This window comes from Dendrobates tinctorius, unplaced genomic scaffold, assembly GCF_039654945.1.
Source record: "Dendrobates tinctorius isolate UK_male_01 unplaced genomic scaffold, ASM3965494v1 ptg000111l, whole genome shotgun sequence".
In the NCBI taxonomy this organism is placed as follows: Eukaryota; Metazoa; Chordata; class Amphibia; order Anura; family Dendrobatidae; genus Dendrobates; species Dendrobates tinctorius.
The window spans coordinates 24,415,041-24,435,382 of record NW_027361779.1 but is presented as its reverse complement, the minus strand read 5'-3'; the positions used below and the strand labels follow the sequence as shown (position 1 = coordinate 24,435,382).

The following is a 20,342-nucleotide window of genomic DNA, read 5'->3' as shown; positions in this document are numbered from 1 at the left end:
TACACGCAAAGATATTGTAGTGTAGCAGTGTGTGTAAAATGCCTTTTCATTGAATCTGCTGGCCTCAGTTTTTTTTTTTTTTCTCAGGAGTTATATTGTGGTCAACCATGTGGAGTTTTTTTTTTTATTATTTTAAATAGTTAAACAAGGACTTCCTTTTTTTTTTTTTTTTTTTATTTTACTATACTAATAACAGATATCAATTTAAAAAAATACTGTTTTTAGAAGCAGCAAATGTCATGTCATTAGAATCTCCCTAGATCTTTTTCAAAAACAAACTTTCTTGTATTGCGAAGTATTCTTTTTATGCATAACCAATAAACCTGGTTGGATATGTATGAGAGCAGAGTATGTTATAATGCAGTGCAAAATAAAAAGTCACAAACTAAAGAGCTAAGTCTAGTGCAGGGTCCTGGACTATATAACTCTATATGACTCTCCACAGGTCCATCTAAATTAAAGACTAGCCTTTTCCATGTGCCTTAGTGCAGAATATGGACATCATGAGACCAACCTTTTTTAGGCAAAACAAACAGCTGCTAATAAAGTAATTCACATATTATATGGCTATCCACTACGTTTACACCTTAATAGCTAGCCTTCAACAGTTTTTCATCTGGTGATAATGGTTAATAAATAACTATTTGAACCAAACCTTTTGCTATTGTTAAACGGAATCTGTCACAAGGCTTTTACCACCTTATCTCAGAGCAGCATAATGGAGAGATAGACCCTGATTCTAACGATGGGTCCTTTACTGGGCTGCTTGCTGTAGTTTTGATGATCTGCTGCTGATAAAGCTGATAACACTAGAGAACTAGTAAACCTGCTGCCATTCAGTTGTATATGCATGAGCTGTGTATAACCATGTCCACCACCGATTGGCAGCTTTTTACCTATGCACAGTATACACACAAACCTGCCAACCAATTATGTGGACGGGGTGTTGCAGAGCTCCACATTCAGAGAGCTGGTACATCTGCAGCAGATAATTTTTTTTATTTATTTATTTTTTTAACTCAGCAAGCAGACTAAAAATTGATAAATCACTGGAATCAGCATCTCTGCCCCTACATCATGCTACCCTTAGTAAAAACCATATGATAGATTACCCTTTAACAGCATTTATATTGCTTGTTGAATGTATTGAGAAGTATAGTTATAGGTGTTATTTCAATACAGTTGTCAGTGCTTTTTTCTTCAGCATATATATTTATCTTTGTTATCCATAAATGTGCAAAAGTTGTCTTCTGTTGTTCGTGGTTACAAATTGCTATTTTTTTTTCTACCATTTTTACTTTAGAATTGTTACCGGAGACAAATGTCAAATCCACATGTTTATCAGTATCTGATGAAGTAAACAAAGAAAATTGTCAACCAGATAACAAGCTAGACTTTGGCTGTAAAATCCATGTAATGGTTTGTAACGATGATTTGGAAGAAGGGGAGATTTTAAGTGAAGAAGAGCAAATACCTAACCAAACAATCCAACCTATAAGTGATCCTGGCCAGTTGGTTCCAGTCCACATAACTAGTGTGACTAAGAGCCAGTCTGGTCAACATAGTGAACCTTTGTCCAATACAGAGAAGCCGATTATGCTTGCAGAAAAATCTGCTACAAAAAAGAAAACAAAAATTGCCACACAATCAAAATTGTCAGCACTTCCAACCAGTAAACAAAGAAAGGTAAGTGCAGATTGTTGCCTGGACGGGATCTTAAAAATTGTCACCCCATCAAGCACTCAAGATGTTCTTCAGATGTTACGAATTATAAGAAAACACATACGAAACAAATACATGAAATTTAAGATTCAATTTTCCCTTACCCAATTTCATCGTATAATTGAAGCAGCAACATTATATTTTATTACTTTGGTAAGAAATCTAGACTGGTCTTGCATATGTTCCTCACCAGAAAGATTGCAAAAAAAGCTTTGTAGGCAAATCGAGACAAGACTGAAAAAGTTGAAAAAGAATGGGATTGTCGACAGAATTTTTGAACAACATCTCCTTGATATGAAGAAAAGACTGTGGAAATTTATAGAGGAGCAACTTGATTCATTGTTTGACATCTTGAAGGAAATGATTGTGAAACTTTGTGACAAGGCTGAAGTAGAAAAAGATACAGAATCCTGCCCGAATACCCAAAAATCTGGTCCTGTAACAAATTCTCAAAATGAGAGAAGCAAACGTGTAGATAAACACACTTTGCCCGAATCAGGATCAGTTACCCATCTAAGAAAACTTGAGTTCCACAGTCAAGTGGAAGTATCGCATCCAAAGACTCAAAATGATACTGGAATGGCTGTGCAAGTAGAACTTGTAAAGGAGTTGAACCCAATTACTGTTAATGACAATAAGGTTCATTTCCCTTGTAGTAAAGTCAGCCCAACCTCGAAGCTTCATCTTCGTTCACCCACCAAGATGTCTACATCTAATGAACCAAAAAATCAGCAAAATACCTCTGGTTTATCTTTTAATTTGGTAAATGATGATCATATGGGGGACATTTTTAAGAGCTTGCTTCGTGATTCTGATAATTTTCCCTATAACACTGTACCAGAAAGCATGTTGATATTTGGAACTCCAGAAAAATCTGTGTCCAGTCAGAAATTTGAAAATTTAGATTCCCTGTCTGAAAATAAAACTCCACCTAAAGATGCTTTTTCCTGGCCCTTAATTTTGTCTCCACATATTCCAACTTTCCCTTGTCTTGAAACCGTACTGAATCCTGATGTCTTCGATGAAAGCTGTTTACTAGAGACTCCTACTAGTGCCTCTTCCAGCAAGTCCTTAAATGGATCAGATGATCGGCTCAAATCCTATTCTTCAATTCTTCTGGAAGATCTTGCAGTATCTTTAACTGTTCCATCACCTTTGAAATCAGATTCACATCTCAGTTTTCTTAGACCAACTTGTGCTACAGAGCCTATATCGGAAGTTGATGGAAAGTGCTTTGAGGGGTCTGTACTGGAAGAAGATGCAACTGAACAAGACATACATTTAACTTTGGATTCTGATAACTCAAGCATTGGATCTTTGGAAGATTCAGGCGAATCAGGCAGCTTCCAGTACCATCCGAGTGAACCTATGCAGGCTGTTATAATGGAAAAGTCAAATGACCATTTCATTGTGAAAATAAGACGCGCTGTGTCTTCTAGCTCTCCAGTTTCTGACTGCTCACCAGAACGGAATGATAAAACCGCCCTCGGATCTATAAAAGCTATTGAAGCTAAGACACTTAAAATGGAACCTAGGCTGGACATAGAGTCAGAAGAACAAAATGACAGCCAAATACTCCATTCAGATCACTTAGATTTAGCAGTTGTGGCTGAGAATTTTACTGTGGACTCAGAGAAACTAGAAATTGTCCCCCTTGCGGTATCAGAAAATGAATCTGTATTTAAGTTGCCTCCTAGTAGAAGCAAACCTGTAGAAATCGCAACTGAAGTAAAACAAATTTCTGATGATAGTGTAGAACCTTCTGGAATGGATACTGAAAAGAATGCTACAAGCTGCGTTACGGAAACATGCAGCCCAGTTCAACCTGCTGAAATATTACCAGTGGAAACATTGGATGACAACACTCCAGACTTAAATTTGAGGAAAAAGAAAAGGAAGTCATTAGATGATAAACCATCAGCCAAACGTCAGAAAAAGTTATCTCCCCCTGATGGGGATAAAGGTACTCAGCATAGTATAATTGACAGATTGCACTTGGAGAAATCCAATAAGGGGAAACACAAAAGAGCTGTTAGTGATGGTGCAATAAACGTCCAGTCCTCCAAAGTCTCTCCATCGAACTTGTCTGCAAAGAACGTCATCAAAAAGAAGGGAGAAGTTGTTGTTTCTTGGACAAGGTAAATGTGCTGTTTGTTTTCCAGTTTAATTGTAGAATAGGAAAAGTTTAACCCCTTCACCCCCAAGGGTGGTTTGCACGTTCATGACCGGGCCAATTTTTACAATTCTGACCACTGTACCCACTTTATGAGGTCATAACTCTGGAACGCTTCCATGGATCCCGGTGATTCTGACATTGCTTTCTCGTGACATATTGTACTTCATGTTAGTGGTAAAATTTCATTCAAATAACTTGCGTTTATTTGTGAGAAAAACAGAAATTTGGCGAAAATTTTGAAAACTTCGCAGTTTTCCAACTTTGAATTTTTATGCCCTTAAATGACAGAGATATGGCACCCAAAAAACTTGATAACTAACATTTCCCACATGTTTACTTTACGTCAGCACAATTTTGGAACCAAAATTTTTTTTTGTTAGGAAGTTATAAGGGTTAAAAGTTGACCAGCGATTTCTCATTTTTACAACACCATTTTATTTTTACGGACCACATCACATTTGAAGCCACTTTGAGGGGTCTATATGATACAAAATACCCAAAAGTGACACCATTCTAAAAACTGCACCCCTTAAGGTGCTCAAAACCACATTCAAGAAGTTTATTAACCCTTTAGGTGCGTCACAGGAATTTTTTTGAATATTTAAAAAAAAAATGAACATCTAACTTTTTTTCACAAAAAAAATACTTCAGGTTCAATTTTTTTTATTTTACCAAGGGTAACAGGAGAAATTGGACTGCAAAAGTTATTGTGCAATTTGTCCTGAGTACGCTAATACCTGATATGTGGGGGGGGAACGACTGTTTCGGCGCATGGCAGAGCTCAGAATGGAAGGAGCGCCGTTTGACTTTTTCAATGCAAAATTGTCTGGAATTCAGATCGGACGCCATGTCACGTTTGGAGAGTCCCTGATGTACCTAAACAGTGGAAACCCCCTGCAAGTGACCCCATTTTGGAAACTAGACCCCCCAAGGAACTTATCTAGATATGTGGTGAGAACTTTGAACCCACAAGGGCTTTACAGAAGTTTATAACATAAACCCGTACAATTAAAAAATCATATTTTTTCCACAAAAATGATCGTTTCACCCTCAATTCTAATTTTTCCAATGGTAACAGGACCCTAAAAGTTAATGTGCAATTTGTCCTGAGTACGCTGATACCCCACATGTGGGGGTAAACCACTATTTGGGCGCATGGCAGAGCTCGGAAGGGGAGCAGCGCCATTTGACGTTTTTGGCTGGAATTGAGATCTGACACCATGTCGCAATTGGAAAACCCCTGATGTACCAAAACTGTGGAAACCCCCCACAAATGACACCATTTTGGAAACTAGACCCCCCAAGGAACTTATCTAGATGTGTGGTGAGCACTTTGAACCCCCAAGGGCTTCACAGAAGTTGATAATGCCCGGGCATGAAAATAAAAAAATCGTATTTTTTCCACAAACATGATCAATTAGTCCCCAATTTTTTATTTTCCCAAGGGTACCAGGAGAAATTGGACCCCAAAAGTTGTTGTCCAATTTGTCATGAGTACGCTGACACCCCATATGTGGGAGAAAACTACTGTATGGACACACGTCGGGGCTCGGAAGGGAAGCAGTGACGTTTTGGAATGCAGACTTTGATGGAATGGTCTGCGGGTGTCATGTGCGTTTGGAGAGCCCCTGATGTACCTAAACTATTGAAACTCCCCACAAGTGACCCCATTTTGGACACTAGACCCCCCACGGAACTTATCTAGATGTGTGGTGAGCACTTTGAACCCCCAAGTGCTTCACAGAAGTTTATAAAGCTCGGACGTGAAAATAAAAAAATCATTTTTTTCCACAAAAATGATATTTTTGCCCCCAATTTTTTTATTTTCCTAAGGGTAACAGGAGAAATTGGACCCCAAAAATTGTTTTGCAATTTGTCCTGAGTAGGCTGATACCCTACATGTGGGGGTAAAACACTGTTTGGGCGCATGGCAGAGCTTGGAAGGGAAGGAGCACCATTTGACTTTTTCAACTCAAAATTGGCTGGAATTGAAATCAGACACCATGTTGCATTTGGAGAGCCCCTGATGTGCCCACACAGTGGAAACCCCCAATTCCAACCCGAACCCCAACACACCCCTAACCCTAATCTCAGCCCTAACCCTAGCCCTAACCCTAATGGAAAAATGGAAATAAATACATTTCTCGTTCGCCTTATTGGGGGACACAGAGACCATGGGTGTATGCTGCTGCCACTAGGAGGCTGACACTATGCACAAAAAAAGGTTAGCTCCTCCTCCGCAGTGTACACCCCACCGACCGGCAGGAAGTTCCTCAGTTTAGCTTAGTGTCAGTAGGAGGTGGACACGGGTCTTTTATTAGACCCCTATCTACCTCGTCGTGCGTCGTTCCATTACAGGTTTCGGAGGGATACGGAGTGAACAGTCACATCCGTACTCCCACAAAGAGACTATGAATACGGCGTGTTCTGCCACCCCGTATCCTCATAGGTCTCCGCGGCAGGACCAGGAGCCTCGCACAGGTGCGTGCCAGCTATACGGACGGTCCTTGCCCCCCGCCTCCCACCATCTCGCCTACCAGAGCCTGACGGTTGGACGAGGCGTGGATTCCATAAAGACGACAGACAGCGTGGGATTCTCAGGTACCTTTATTGTGGCCCCCGGCCTGGGTGAGTATGCGGTCTAGCGGTCCCCCGGCGTTTTCATCCTAAGGCGGTCGCCATGGGACCACGGTAGGGCCTGCGCGCCCGCTTCTCCCCACGGTCGCCGCATCCATGAAGGGCCCCTGTTCTTTCGGGCCCTGTTCTGCGTCCCCCCCGTTTTTTCTTCATCCCGGCAGGGGTATACAGGGGTCGGGCTGTGGGAAGCAGGGACGCGGCCCGGGGTTGCGGCCCGGTGTTGTGGCGCGTCTTCCGCGCCGACCCCCTGCTGACAGGCGGCCGGCGCTATTAATTTAGGCCCCGGCTTCATCTCGGGCCTACCGCTGCGTCGCGGCCACGCCCCCTGCCCCTTTCTTCTAAGCGGGCTTCTCTCCCGCCCGTCCTAGGCCTTCCCAGCCCCCTTGCCTCACACCAGCCTGCTATTGGACAGCGGGCGGTGCTAAGGGGATCTCTGCGGCGAGCTCCGCCCTTCTCCCTCTGGCAGCGCGCCCTTTCCCTGGTGGTCGCCATCTTCTCAGCCTGCCAGCCGGACCTCATTCCCTGCCGGATTTCGGTCGTTGGGCCTTTTTTTCAGCCGGTTTGGCCTGGCCTCATCCTGCAGCCAGATCAGAGAGCGTCGCCCTTGGGGACACCGGACCGTGAGTAGCTCTGCACCTGCAGACTGACACCCTTCTCTGCCTTCTGTTCCCCAATCGGCCGGCACTGCCTCTCTTTTCACCATGTCCAACGCTAAGTCTGAACGTACCCGCTCTGCCTCCAGCCCGACGCCGCTCAGGAGCCATCCATAGCCCCAGGGGCGAGTGAGCCCCCCATGCCGGGTTGGGCCTCCTCTCAATCACAGTCAGTGGCAGACCTCATCAAGGTGTCTCAGTCCCTAGTAGCCGTTCTGGACAAGTTGCCCTTGGGAGCTTCGGCGGGACCCAGCACGTCTCAGGACGTCCCATCTGAGCCAGCCAGCGGCAGTCGTAAGAGGCCCAGGCAGGACCTCCAGGCGGAGTCCTCCCCTCGTCCTACCTCACCCCATAGTCCCCAGCAGTCTCCCTCTCGGGCCTCCTCCCCCGAGTCAGGCGAAGCGCTTTCGGAATCGGAAGGGGTCTTAGAGCTGGATTCGGACCAGGATGCGAACATGAAGGTTACGGTGCAAAACATCATTGCCGCGATTCACCATACCTTCGACATCGCTGACGCCCCTGCGAAATCCTAAGATCAGGAGGTTTCGTCCAGACGGGCGGAAACACCATCCAGGGTGTTTCCTTTCCATTCTGAGTTTGGAAAGATTTTTACAAAGGAGAGAGAAGATCCGACCAGACGCTTTCAAAGAGGAAAGCGTCTCGGCGTGCTGTACCCGTTTGCTAAAGAGCTCACGGACAACTGGGCCGCTTCTCCCTCGGTGGACCCTCCCGTGTCCAGACTTTCTAATAATACGGTCCTTCCGCTGTCAGGTGTGGCGTCGCTAAAAGATTCTAATGATAGGATCATAGAATCTCTAGCAAAATCTGCCTTCGAAGCGGCATCAGCAGCGGTATGTCCAGTCTTCGTTTCTTCTTGGGCAGCAAAGGCCATATCCACTTGGGCAGATGACTTTCGGCAGGGCATTCTGGATAAGGCACGACCAGAGCATTTGGCCGATCTCGCCAATCAGATTTCCCATGCGGGGGATTACCTGCTTTCTGCCTCCTTGGATGCCGCATCTTGCGCAGTTCAGGCGTCAAGTAACATCGTGGCAATCCGACGTACAATTTGGCTCAAGGCCTGGCAGGCGGACTTGTCCTCTAAAAAGTCTCTGACCAATCTGCCTTTTCAGGGAGTGCGTCTCTTCGGATCACAATTGGATCAGATTATTAAGGACGCTACCGGAGGTACGAGTTCTCTTCTCCCCTCCAAGCCTCGCAGACCTCCTCCAAGGCGTCAGTTTCGTCCCTTTCGGACTTTACGCCGTTTAAATACAGCGGAAAACCCTTCCAACAAGCAAAGGCCACAGGCACGTCAGGAAAGAAAGAAGGTTTCCTTCAGGCCCACTCCGTCCTGGCGGTCCCACTCTTCCCAGGGAAGACCGTCCAGATCTAGATCTGGACGGTCTACGTCCGCATGACTACCATCGGTCTCCCGTGGGTCCCTTCCAATTGGGAGGTCGACTTCTCTTCTTCAGCGACGTCTGGCTCGCCTCAGTAGAGGACGCTTGGGTCAGAGAGGTTGTATCAACAGGATACAAAATAGAGTTCATTTCTCTTCCACGGGATCGTTTCTTACAATCCCGTCCGCCGAGGGATCCGGCCTTGGTCCCGGGGTTCGGTTCGGCCATCGCCTCTCTTCTCAGTTCCGGGGTGATTGTGCCCGTTCCCGAATCGGAACGCTTCACAGGGTTTTATTCAAACCTGTTTGTGGTGCCGAAAAAGGACGGGACAGTTCGACCCATCTTGGATCTCAAGTTACTCAACAAGAGAGTTCGCCTTCGCCACTTCCGGATGGAGTCAGTTCGCTCGGTAATTGCTTACATGGAGGAGCAGGAATTCATGGGTTCCATAGACATCCAAGATGCCTATCTACATGTGCCCATATTTCCCAGACATCAGAAGTTCCTGCGGTTTGCGATTCTTCACGAACATTACCAGTTCGTCGCGCTTCCTTTCGGGCTCGCCACCGCTCCCAGAATCTTCACGAAGATTATGGCGGCGTTGATGGCCTTGTTGAGGATCAGAGGTCTCGTTCTTTTTCCGTACCTCGACGATATCCTGATCAAGGCCCCCTCCTTTCAACAGGCCCGCCTAAGTGTGGCGATCGTTCTAGACACCCTGTCCAGTTTTGGGTGGATCGTCAACCGGGAAAAGTCCTGTCTGGTCCCTACTCAACGCCTTGTGTTTCTGGGCCTTCTGTTCGACACTCGTCGGTCAAGGGTATTTCTCCCACAAGACAAGATTCTTTCCCTGCAGCAGGGTGTGCGATCATTACAGATCACACGATTTCCATCCCTCAGGACAGCCATGAGGGTCCTGGGGAAGATGGTGACGGCGATAGAGGCAGTTCCCTTTGCCCAATTTCACGCCAGGCCACTCCAGCAGGCCATTTTGTCCAGGTGGAACAGGTCGGCTCTGTCTCTGGATCGTCCGGTTCGCCTTTCCTGCCGGATCAGGCGGTCTCTCAACTGGTGGTTGACGTCTCCCCTCATTCTCTTGGGGCGGTCTTTTCTTCCCGTTCACTGGCAGATTGTCACTACGGACGCCAGCCTCATTGGCTGGGGTGCAGTGTTCCGCAATCACACTGTTCAGGGTCGATGGTCAACTCAGGAATCTGCTCTGCAGATCAATGTCCTAGAGATACGGGCGATCCATCTAGCTCTCGTCCACTGGGAAAGGCGCCTCAAGGGCCTGCCTGTCAGGATTCAGACAGACAATGCCACAGCGGTGGCGTATATCAACCGCCAAGGGGGGACACGGAGTGTCTCAGCCCTGGCGGAAGTGTCCAGAATTCTTCAATGGGCAGAGACCTTTGTTCCAACGATTTCCGCGGTTCACATTCCCGGCGTGGACAACTGGGCCGCCGATTTCCTCAGCCGCGAGGGTCTCGCGGCAGGGGAATGGTCCCTACATCCGGAGGTGTTTCATCTGCTCTGCTGTCGGTGGGGAACCCCGGATGTAGACCTCATGGCATCTCGCCTCAATAGGAAAGTCCCACAATTCGTGTCCAGGTCTCGGGACCCTCTGGCAGTGGGCGCCGACGCTCTGGCCGTCCCTTGGTCACAGTTCGTGCTCCCCTACCTGTTCCCTCCTCTGCCTCTTCTTCCCAAGTTGTTGAAGAAAATCAAAGCAGAGGGGATTCCAGTCATCCTCATCGCCCCGAATTGGCCCAGAAGGTCTTGATTCGCAGACATTGTCAACCTTCTCGCGGACGCCCCCTGGAAGCTTCCCGACGGGCAGATCTGCTGTCTCAAGGCCCGATTTGCCACCCCAATTCTCGGTCGCTCAATTTAACGGCGTGGCTGTTGAGACCGAGGTTTTGAGACGGGCAGGATTCTCTGATCGGGTAATTCATACCATGATCCGCGCCAGAAAGCCGCCTTCTTCGAAGATCTATTACCGTACTTGGAAAGCCTATTTCTCCTGGTGTGAGGCCAATGACATCGCGCCCTTGGTTTTTTCGCTCCCTTCTATTCTGGCGTTTCTTCAGGCAGGGCTGGATGCGGGGCTTGCTCTCAGTTCCTTGAAGGGTCAAGTTTCGGCACTGTCCATTTTATTTCAGAAAACGCTGGCCTCCCGGCCCCAGGTCAAAACCTTCCTCCAGGGTGTGGCTCACACGGTTCCTCCGTACCGAGCTCCCGTGGATCCTTGGGATCTTAATTTGGTTCTTCAGGTTCTGCAGGGTCCTCCTTTTGAACCTCTCAGGGACGTTTCCCTTTCCCTCCTTTCTTGGAAAGTGGCCTTTCTGGTGGCAATTACCTCCATCCGGCGCGTGTCGGAATTAGCGGTACTTTCTTGCCGCTCTCCTTTTTTGGTCCTTCATCAGGACAAGGTAGTTCTGCGGCATCCGCCCTCTTTTCTTCCGAAGGTGGTATCTTCGATTCACCTCAATGAGGACATTGTTCTGCCATCCTTCTGCCCGAGCCCAGCTCACCCTCGGGAGCGGTCTTTGAACAAGCTGGACCTAGTCAGGGCATTGAGAGTCATCTAGCCCGGACGACTTCCTTGCGGAAGTCAGACTCTGTTCATCACCCAGCCTTAAAGGCCACTATTGCGCGCTGGATCAGATCGGCAATTTTGGAGGCATACCGGGTCAAGCATCGAGTGGCCCCTCCAGGGATCAGAGCGCACTCTACCCGGGCGGTGGGTGCCTCCTGGGCGGTGCGCCACAGAGCTTCCGCGCTGCAGCTTTGCAAGGCTGCAACGTGGTCATCGGTTCACACCTTTGTGAAATTCTACAGGGTCCACACCTACGCTTCGGCGGACGCCATCCTAGGTAGAAGGATTCTGCAGGCTGCGGTGGCGAGTCCACTGGCCTGATGGAAGTTTGTTTCCCACCCCAGGGACTGCTTTGGGACGTCCCATGGTCTCTGTGTCCCCCAATAAGGCGAACGAGAAAACAGGATTTTTTGGGTTGCTTACCGTAAAATCTGTTTCTCGGAGCCTTCATTGGGGGACACAGCACCCTCCCATGTTCTACAACTCCTGTTCTTATGTTAGTCGGTTTGTTACAGTTGAGTTGTTCTGTTTTCAATCTATTCTGTTACTTCTCCTACTGCTTTCTCACTAACTGAGGAACTTCCTGCCGGTCGGTGGGGTGTACACTGCGGAGGAGGAGCTAACCTTTTTTTGTGCATAGTGTCAGCCTCCTAGTGGCAGCAGCATACACCCATGGTCTCTGTGTCCCCCAATGAAGGCTCCGAGAAACAGATTTTACGGTAAGCAACCCAAAAAATCCTGTTTTTTTTTTATTTTATTATTTTTCCCTAACTAAGGGGGTGATAACGGGGGTTTGATTTACTATTTGTCGGTTTTTATGTTTGGCGGCTGTCGCACGCTAAAAGACACTTTTTATTGTAAAAATAGTTTTTGCATCACCACATATTGAGAGCTATAATTTTTCTGTATTTTGACCCACTGGGTCATGTGAGGTCTTATTTTTTGCGGATGAGTTGACGTTTTTATTGATACCATTTTCGGGCACGTGACATTTTTTGATCGCTTTTTCCGATTTTTGGGACGCAGAATGATCAAAAACCAGCGTTTTATGAATTTCTTTTGGGGGGGGTGCGTTTACACCGTTCCGCGTGCGGTAAAATTAATAAAGCGGTTTTATTCTTCGGGTCAGTACGGTTACAGCGATACCTCATTTAGATCTTTTTTTTTTATGTTTTGCCGGTTTTATGCAGTGAAAACTATTTTATATAAAAAATAATTATTTTTGCATCGCTTTATTCTGCGAGCTATAACTTTTTTATTTTTTTTGCTGATGATGCTGTGTGGCGGCTCGTTTTTTGCGGGGCAAGATGACGTTTTCAGCGGTTTCATGGATATTTATATGCGTCTTTTTGATCGCGCGTTATTACACTTTTTGTTTGGCGGTATGATAAATCATTATTTTTTGCTTTGTTTTTTATTTTTTAAGGGGTTCACTAAAGGGGTTAACTAATGGGACAGTTTTATAGGGCAAGTCGTTACGGACGCGGCGATACCTAATGTGTGCTTTTATTATTATTTTTTTTTTATTATTTTCAAAAAATGGATTTATTTGGGGGAATATTTTTTTTTTTTTTGTAATTTGTTTGGCGATTTTTTTTTTTTTTTTTAAATTATTTTAACACTTTTTTTATTTTGTTTTTTACTTTATTAAATAGTCCCTGGTGGGACATCACTGTTCTGTGACAGATCGCTGATCTGACACATCACAGATCACTGTGACAGATCAGCAATCTGTCACAGGCATTGAAGAAGACTTCCTCTTGCCTGCGCTTTGCAGGCACTGAGGAAGCCAGCTTCCTGCAGGCCCCCGTCGCCATCTTGGATTCGGGGGCCTGGAGGAAAGGAGCCCCCGGCAGCAGCGCTGCACGTTGCGCTGCCGTGGGGGGCTCAGGGAAGCACGGAGGGAGCCCCCTCCCTGCCGATGCTTCCCTTTTAACCCCCGGTACACCGCGATCATGTTTGATCGCGGTGTGCAAGGGGTTAACGTGTCGCCGGCGGTCCGTGACCGCCCCTGACACATTGTGCCGGGTGTCAGCTGTGATAATCAGCTGACACCCGGCCGCGATCAGCGGCGCTCACCACGTGGGCGCCGCTGATCGAGGTAGACGTACTATCCCGTCCATGGGCATAGGGGCCCTGGTCCCATGGACGGGATAGTACGTCTGATGTCAGGAAGGGGTTAAAGGGGCTGTCCACAACTTAGATATTGATGACCTATCCTGTCACGCTGTTGTGGTTTGTGCATTGTTTACATTCGGCCTCTGCAGAGCTGCAAACAGATGATTGATGTGGGTGTCAAACTTCTACCAATTTGATATTGATGACCTATCCTAGTGATAGGTCATCAATACCTGAGTAATGGACGACCGTTTTAAGATCTTTCTCAAACTTGGACCTTATAAATTGTACAGTCCTGCTCATACAAAAACCTTTTTTTTTTTTTTTTTCTTCTCCCCTTCCATTGTGGAGATGCAGGACACAGAAATTACTTGCGCCCAATCAGTTTATTTTTGTCTCTCAACTGGAAGTTTGTTGTAGTTTATCTATTTGGGCTTGTACTATTATGATGCTGTTCAATCAAAAAAAGGCAGCGTCATAGGAAGAATAAATTAGATGCCCATAGTTGTGACTAAAATGAGGCGCCTATTGAGAGAACACAGCGTATTGTAAGGAGAAAACTTGGTAAGCAGGGAGAACAGACCAGCCCCACCACTGAAAGTGACATCTGTTTTGGGGCTGGACTTTTGGTTGCTTTTCCTGTTCGCCCAATTCTCTCCTTACAATGTGCACTGATAGTGTACTCTCTTGCCAGCTAATCACTTCTCGTGAGGGAGTGCACTGTCACTGTGCATTTACTGTAGTCTTTGCCTTTTTATGATGTTCTATTTTAGGCTATGTGCACATGTAGTTTTAGGTGCTGCTGATTTGTCCGCGCGGATTTGGGAAAATCCGCAGGTAAATCCACAGGTCAAAAGACCTGCGGTTTAGCTCTGCGGTTTCACACCTCTACAATGGAGAAGGTTTGAAACCACTGCGGATTCCGCACAGAGAATTGACATGCTGCGGATTTGAACCCGCAGCAAATCTGCGTGGAAAAATCTGCAACATGTGCACAGCGTTTTTCATTTTACCATTGAAAACCATGGTACTGTACAAGAAACGCTGCGGATCTGCAGCAGAATCTGCAACGTGTGCACATGGTCTTTAGTATCCCAGCATGCAAAATTTCATCAAACTGTAAGTGGGTAAAAAAATAAAATTAAATCAGAGTAGAGATAAAGTGGTAGGGACTTTTCTCCTTTGTCTCATTGGGGGACACAGGACCTTGGGTGTCATGCTGCTGCCACTAGGAGGCTGACATTAAGATTAGCTCCTCCTATGCAGTATACATCACACACTGGCTCCAGCTGAACCAGTTCAAGCTTAGCAATTGGAGGCACCACATCTATAGTTTTTTTGTTTTTTTTTTATTTTATTTTTTATCTTCAAGGATTACAGGGACGACGGATCTCTTAAGGGCTCCGCTCTCCCCAAACCTACAGCAGGTGGGAACGTAGAGTGTCATCGCCTCCACGTACCCCCTCCACCTCTTTCTACGGCATGCCTGAGATGGTTTTTAGGGGCAACGGGTCTCTTCAGAGCACCGCTCTCCCCGCACCTACAACAGATGGGAACATGGAGTGTCGCCTCCATGTATCCCCCTCTGTATCCAGGCTTATACAGCCAGACCAACAGCCCTGTCCCATCCTGGGGGAATTAACCGTTGGATGTCGAGAGGCTCTTATGTTGTCAACGCGGCCCCCACTGCATCGCCACTGACTGAACAGCAGCGATGGAAGGAAGGCGGACGGTCCCTCTACACCTCTCTGTCAAGGGGATGGTGGATTGAGGGTTCCCTGCACTGTCCAAGCTGCCGCTGACCTGTACGGCAGGATTGCTTCCGCAGTCCGGGTCCTGCACTGCGGCGGTTTCCATACCGGGATTCTCACTGCCGGTAAGTGTAGGCCCAGGACTCGGTACGGCGAGTGCGACGCCACGAGCGAAGGGCTCATGCAACAGTGCGTGAAGCGCTATCACCAATGGCCTCCCCTGGATGCGTTCCGGCTGGCGGACAAAATCTAGGCCCCGGCCTGGGCCTATTCTAGGCCACAACCCGGAGTTCCGCCCCTTTTCTGTGACGTTGCGGTGGAGCACCGCCCATCTTAGGAAGGAAAGACGCCCGCTCCGCCCTTCTCTTGACGCGTCTCGCACTCTGCAAGACTTCCCTGGCAAATCTCGGCAGCCATCTTCCTTGATGGCCGCATATCCACACATGCAGCCTAGTCACACATGGTGGCACTTCCCACGGTCCCGCTGCATTTTGGACACAGCAGACTTTTTCAACTGGCCGGCTCCCTACTCGTACAGCCTGACTACCTCACCAGGAGGACAGCTCTCTGAGCCACAGGACCGGGGTAAGATCTCTGGGCTGCCCCATATACAACTCATTAGCCCTTCTCTGCAATAGTCACTGGACCTTACAACACTATTGGAGCATATCAGCAGAATCAGGGACATTCTGGGGTACACCATGTCACTCTTAAGACATCCAAAAAGGCTAGCAAAACAGTGTTTTTCACCTCTTTTATCACCTGCCAGTCTGTGTTACTACGAGGATAAGAGTACACCACTCTGCAAGGCCTGTGATCCTGATTACGCTCAGGAGCCCTCTGCCGCCATCGAACCCAGTATACCTAGTCCCCGAGTGGGCTTTGTCACTGTTGCAGTCCATGGCTTCTCTGACTAATGTAATTGAGTCCCTGCCATGGGTCGGGGCATTTGTCTGCCTGTCTTTAGAATGTTCCTCTACCTCACAGGAACCGTCGCCCAGCAGGGGCCGTTCTCAGTCAAAAACGCCACAGGCATCTAGGAAACGGAGTCCGATTCCAATATGCCACTTGATCTAGATTCTCCGGATTATCAAGCGAGGGTGGGATAGTCTCATTGAGGCCATCAACCAGACATTGAAGATTGACGAGTCCTTCAAGAGGACCAAACGCTCCCATAGGGTTTTTTCCCAACCATCCTGAATTTCAGGACATAGTTTGGAGGCATAGGGAGCGACCGGACAAACGCTTCGCAGGCCAGAAACCGCTTGAAACAAGATAAACATTTTCATCGGATCTATGGAGGGAATGGGCCAAATCTCTAGTCGATCCACTGGTATCACACCTGTCCACCAAAACCCTCCTTTCCTCTCCAGATCGTTCTTCCATTAAAGACCCCACGGACTGTGAGAATCTTGCCCGTTCAGTTTTTGAAGCTTTGGGCTTGGCACTCTGTCTTTCACCACAACATGGGTAGCTAAAGCTATTGTCTCTTGAGCAGATACCCTGACCAGCAGAACCATCCAGGATAGTGACCTTCCCTTGGAGACAGCGGATCTGACAAATCAGATCTCCTTAGCTGGGGACTATTTTTGGTGCACGCTTCCCTAGACTCTGCTAACTGTGCCGCTCTTGCCGCTGCAAACCTCATCTCCATTAGATGAGCATTGTGGCTCAGGGAATGGCGAGCAGACTCTGCCTCTAAAAACTCCCCAACTTCTCTGCCTAACCAGAGCGGTCGTCTTTTTGGAGAGAAACTGGATCATCTTATCACGGACACCACAGGAGAAAAAGTAAATTCCTCCCTCAGCAGAGGACTAGACAACCATTTTGTCGGCAACAGACGCGTTTCCAATCCTTTCGTAGCAATCCCGTTTAGTCCAATACAGCCACAGGGGGCCCTAGGTTTCGTATAAGTCCAACCAGTCGTGGAAGAACCGTCCCAAAAAATCCAGATCTAGGGGAGCCAGGTCCCATAGATTCTCAGCTCAATGACTCGAGACATTACCCCGTTTACACCAGCACAGCAGGCGGCCGTCTATTCCTATTTCGCTATACCTGGCTCCGTCGTTCACAACAAAAGGGTCAGGGACCTGGTGTCTTCCGGTTACAAAATAGAATTTTCTTCCCACCCTCCAGCATGGTTTTTCCCTTCTTGTCCCTCCAAAACAGGCGCTGGCACGGTCCTTAGACTGAACCATCAATTCGGTACGCCAAAACTGAGTCATTATTCCGGTCCCATAAAACGGGGTTCTACTCGAATTTATTTGTGGGTCCGAAGGACGGGACGGTGCGGCCCATTCTGGACCTGAAGCTCCTCAACAAGTTCGTCAAGGTCCTGCACTTCAGGATAGAGTCCCTCCACTCTGTAATCACTTTGATGGAGAAGGGGGAGTTCCTAGCGTCCATCTACATTCGGATGTGCCTACCTTCATATCCAGATCTAATTTTTTTTTTTTCTCATCAAAGGTTCCTGCGCTTCACTGTTCGCGAGGAACATTCCCACTTTACAGCTTTACCCGTCAGCCTCGCCACCACTCCGAGTGTTCACTAAGGTCGTGGTGGCCGTCATGTTCATTCTGCACACTCAAAGTGTGATCGTTTTGCCATACCTAGACTGCCTAGTCAAGGGCCCGTCATTCCAAGGATGCGCAGAGTGCGTCCGTATTACTTTGGACACTCTCTCCTGGGTTGACTGATAAACTTGAACAAGTCTTCCCCTGTCCCAGCTCAGCAAATTTTTCTTTTTTAGGAATGACCCTGACAACTCCCGAGGTTTGGGGATTCTCCCTCGAGACAAGGTCTTAGCCAGTACACTGTTTTGGGAGAGCTCTTCACACTCTGGATTTGGTGAGGGCTCTCAGAAAGTACGTCTCACGGATGGCCTCCTTCCATAAGACTGATGTCTTATTCGTTCTTCCGGGGGGTCACCGGAAGGGACTCGTCGCTTCTAAGTCCACAATAGCCAGGTGGATCCGCTATTCGAGTCTTACCGTGTCAGAAACAAAACACTAAAGTGTCCTAAGAGTAATATATTGGCACTTCAACCACAATTATGTACACTTAAGGGCAAAAAGACATCACCAATTAACCCCAAATGAAGCAAACCAAAAAATATCTAATATATAAAGCTCGTGTGTGTGTATGTATGTATGTCCGGGATTGGCATCCGCACTGTTGCAGCTACAGCCAAAAAATTTGGCACAGTCACACGTCTGGACCCCAAGAGTGTCCTAGGCTATGTTGTGAGGTGAAATTTTAACCCCGCGCGTTCCAATTCACCAATTTTGCCCCTATCTACATAATGGGGGGGAAAAAGTGTGTGCATCAAGCCCCGCCCTTCATGATGATGTCACAATTGTTGCCATGGTGACGCTGATTCATCATAGGTTACAATGGTGACGGTTATGTCATAACAGTTGCCAGGGTGATGTCATAATGCGTATATGGGCACTGGACTATGGGATGGAGGATATGTATGACGGGTATATGGGCACGGGACTATGGGATGAAGGATATGTATGATGGGTATATGGGCACTCGACTATGGGATGGCGAATATGTATGATGGGTATATGGGCATGGGACTATGGGATGGCAATATGTATGATGGGTATATGGGCATGGGACTATGGGATGGAGGATGTGTGATGGGTATATGGGACTATGGGATGGAGGATGTGTGATGGGTATATGAGCACTCGACAATGGGATGGAGGATATGTATGATGGGTATATGGGCACGGGCCTATGGGATCGTGGATATGTATGATGGGTATATGGGCACGGGACTATGGGATGGAGGATAATTATAATTTGCTATAACTAACCACAGTTAGTTACTATGCCTGGGCAGCGCCGGGCTCTTCAGCTAGTATGTAATAAAATCACATAATTTTATTGGGTATAAAAAAAAATAGAATAAAAGACTACATATCCATATCCTCATAACATACCCCAAGGGAGCAAATGCACAGACCTAGAACAAAAGGGAATAAAAAAATATTTTCTTATTATGATAGATGCATAAGTAAGTTGTTAATGTAATATACATAAATAATACAATATATTTAAATGTACTCCATAATATTTCAATTTCCCCACACCACCACTGAAACAGAATCTCCTACAGCAATATCCCTTTAAAGCAGTATTGTAGGGGGTTAACAAATCAAAATCTTATAAAGCGCCAGTGCCTCATAGACCCAAACCGGTCTATTAATAAACACCCCATAAACAATTATTGCCAAATTCTAATAGCGATGTAGCTTTAAATACCTTAGCCAGAATGTGGTGGTGATTGTGGTCCAGTGCAGAGACCCCCGTGCCCCGACGCGCGTTTCGCCCTCTTGCTTCCGGGGGCGTGCCCAAGTCAAATTAGGGACTCCTTTTTTTATATATACCGTACAAAGGGCCAATCAATCGGCTGAGTCCACCGTCATGTGACCATACAGGGAAATATCCAAAGTGATTTCCGGGAGTGCGCAGTGCGATGTCCGACGCCACAAGAAAAAAATCTAAGTCCTCATGAGATATCACGGCGCATGCGCCCGTCTAAACACCCTGAGACAATAACACTGCTTCCTGTCATGCGCAAAATGAACCGCACGCTAAAATACATACGGATCATTACATCAGCGCTGTAGGAAGTACACGGAGTGAAAGCAGATAGATATCTCAGAGCAGAAACCTATTCATCATGAACTGCATAGGCTATAATAATCGACTAAATTGCTTAATAAAATACACAAATTCATGTGTTATAGTGCTAATTTATTATGAAACTATACAAAGTGCACAGTGAACATCAGAAAAATATATAATTAGTGTAACTATATTTATTAGTGTAACTATATTTTTACCCCTATATAATCCGTATGACATATTCCGCATGAGTTAATATATCTATTATAATTTATTGCAACACCGTGTATAAAGTGCACGTGCCCAAATATATATCAATATAAAAATTAATGTGAATAGATTAATTTTATTTTTATACCTATAAATATTTAAATAAGTGCAAAAATACAACTCGCATAAATAGGCTTACTCGATTATTATTAAAGTGTCAATATGCAAATAGCCTGTATACAACAATATACACATAATAAAATTACAGACCAATACCGCTTAATCAGTGTCAATTATCACAATAAATGCATAGTGCAATAATTTAATACCTCAATATATAATATGATGCACATTCAAAAATAAACTATACTAAAATAAGTGTGTATGTATATGTGTGTATATGTGTATATATATATATATATATATATATAT

At 46.4% G+C, this 20,342-nt stretch overlaps 1 protein-coding gene across 3 annotated transcripts in view; it reads left to right on the top strand.

The window, feature by feature from the left end:
* The window catches only part of CASP8AP2 (caspase 8 associated protein 2), a 104,091-nt gene that overhangs the window by 65,820 nt on the left and 17,929 nt on the right, over positions 1-20,342 (top strand). For all 3 annotated transcript variants that reach the window (XM_073589564.1, XM_073589561.1, XM_073589562.1), the window contains one exon: positions 1,304-3,860. In XM_073589564.1, the coding sequence (XP_073445665.1) occupies positions 1,304-3,860 (2,557 nt within the window). The remainder of the gene's footprint in view (positions 1-1,303; positions 3,861-20,342) is intronic.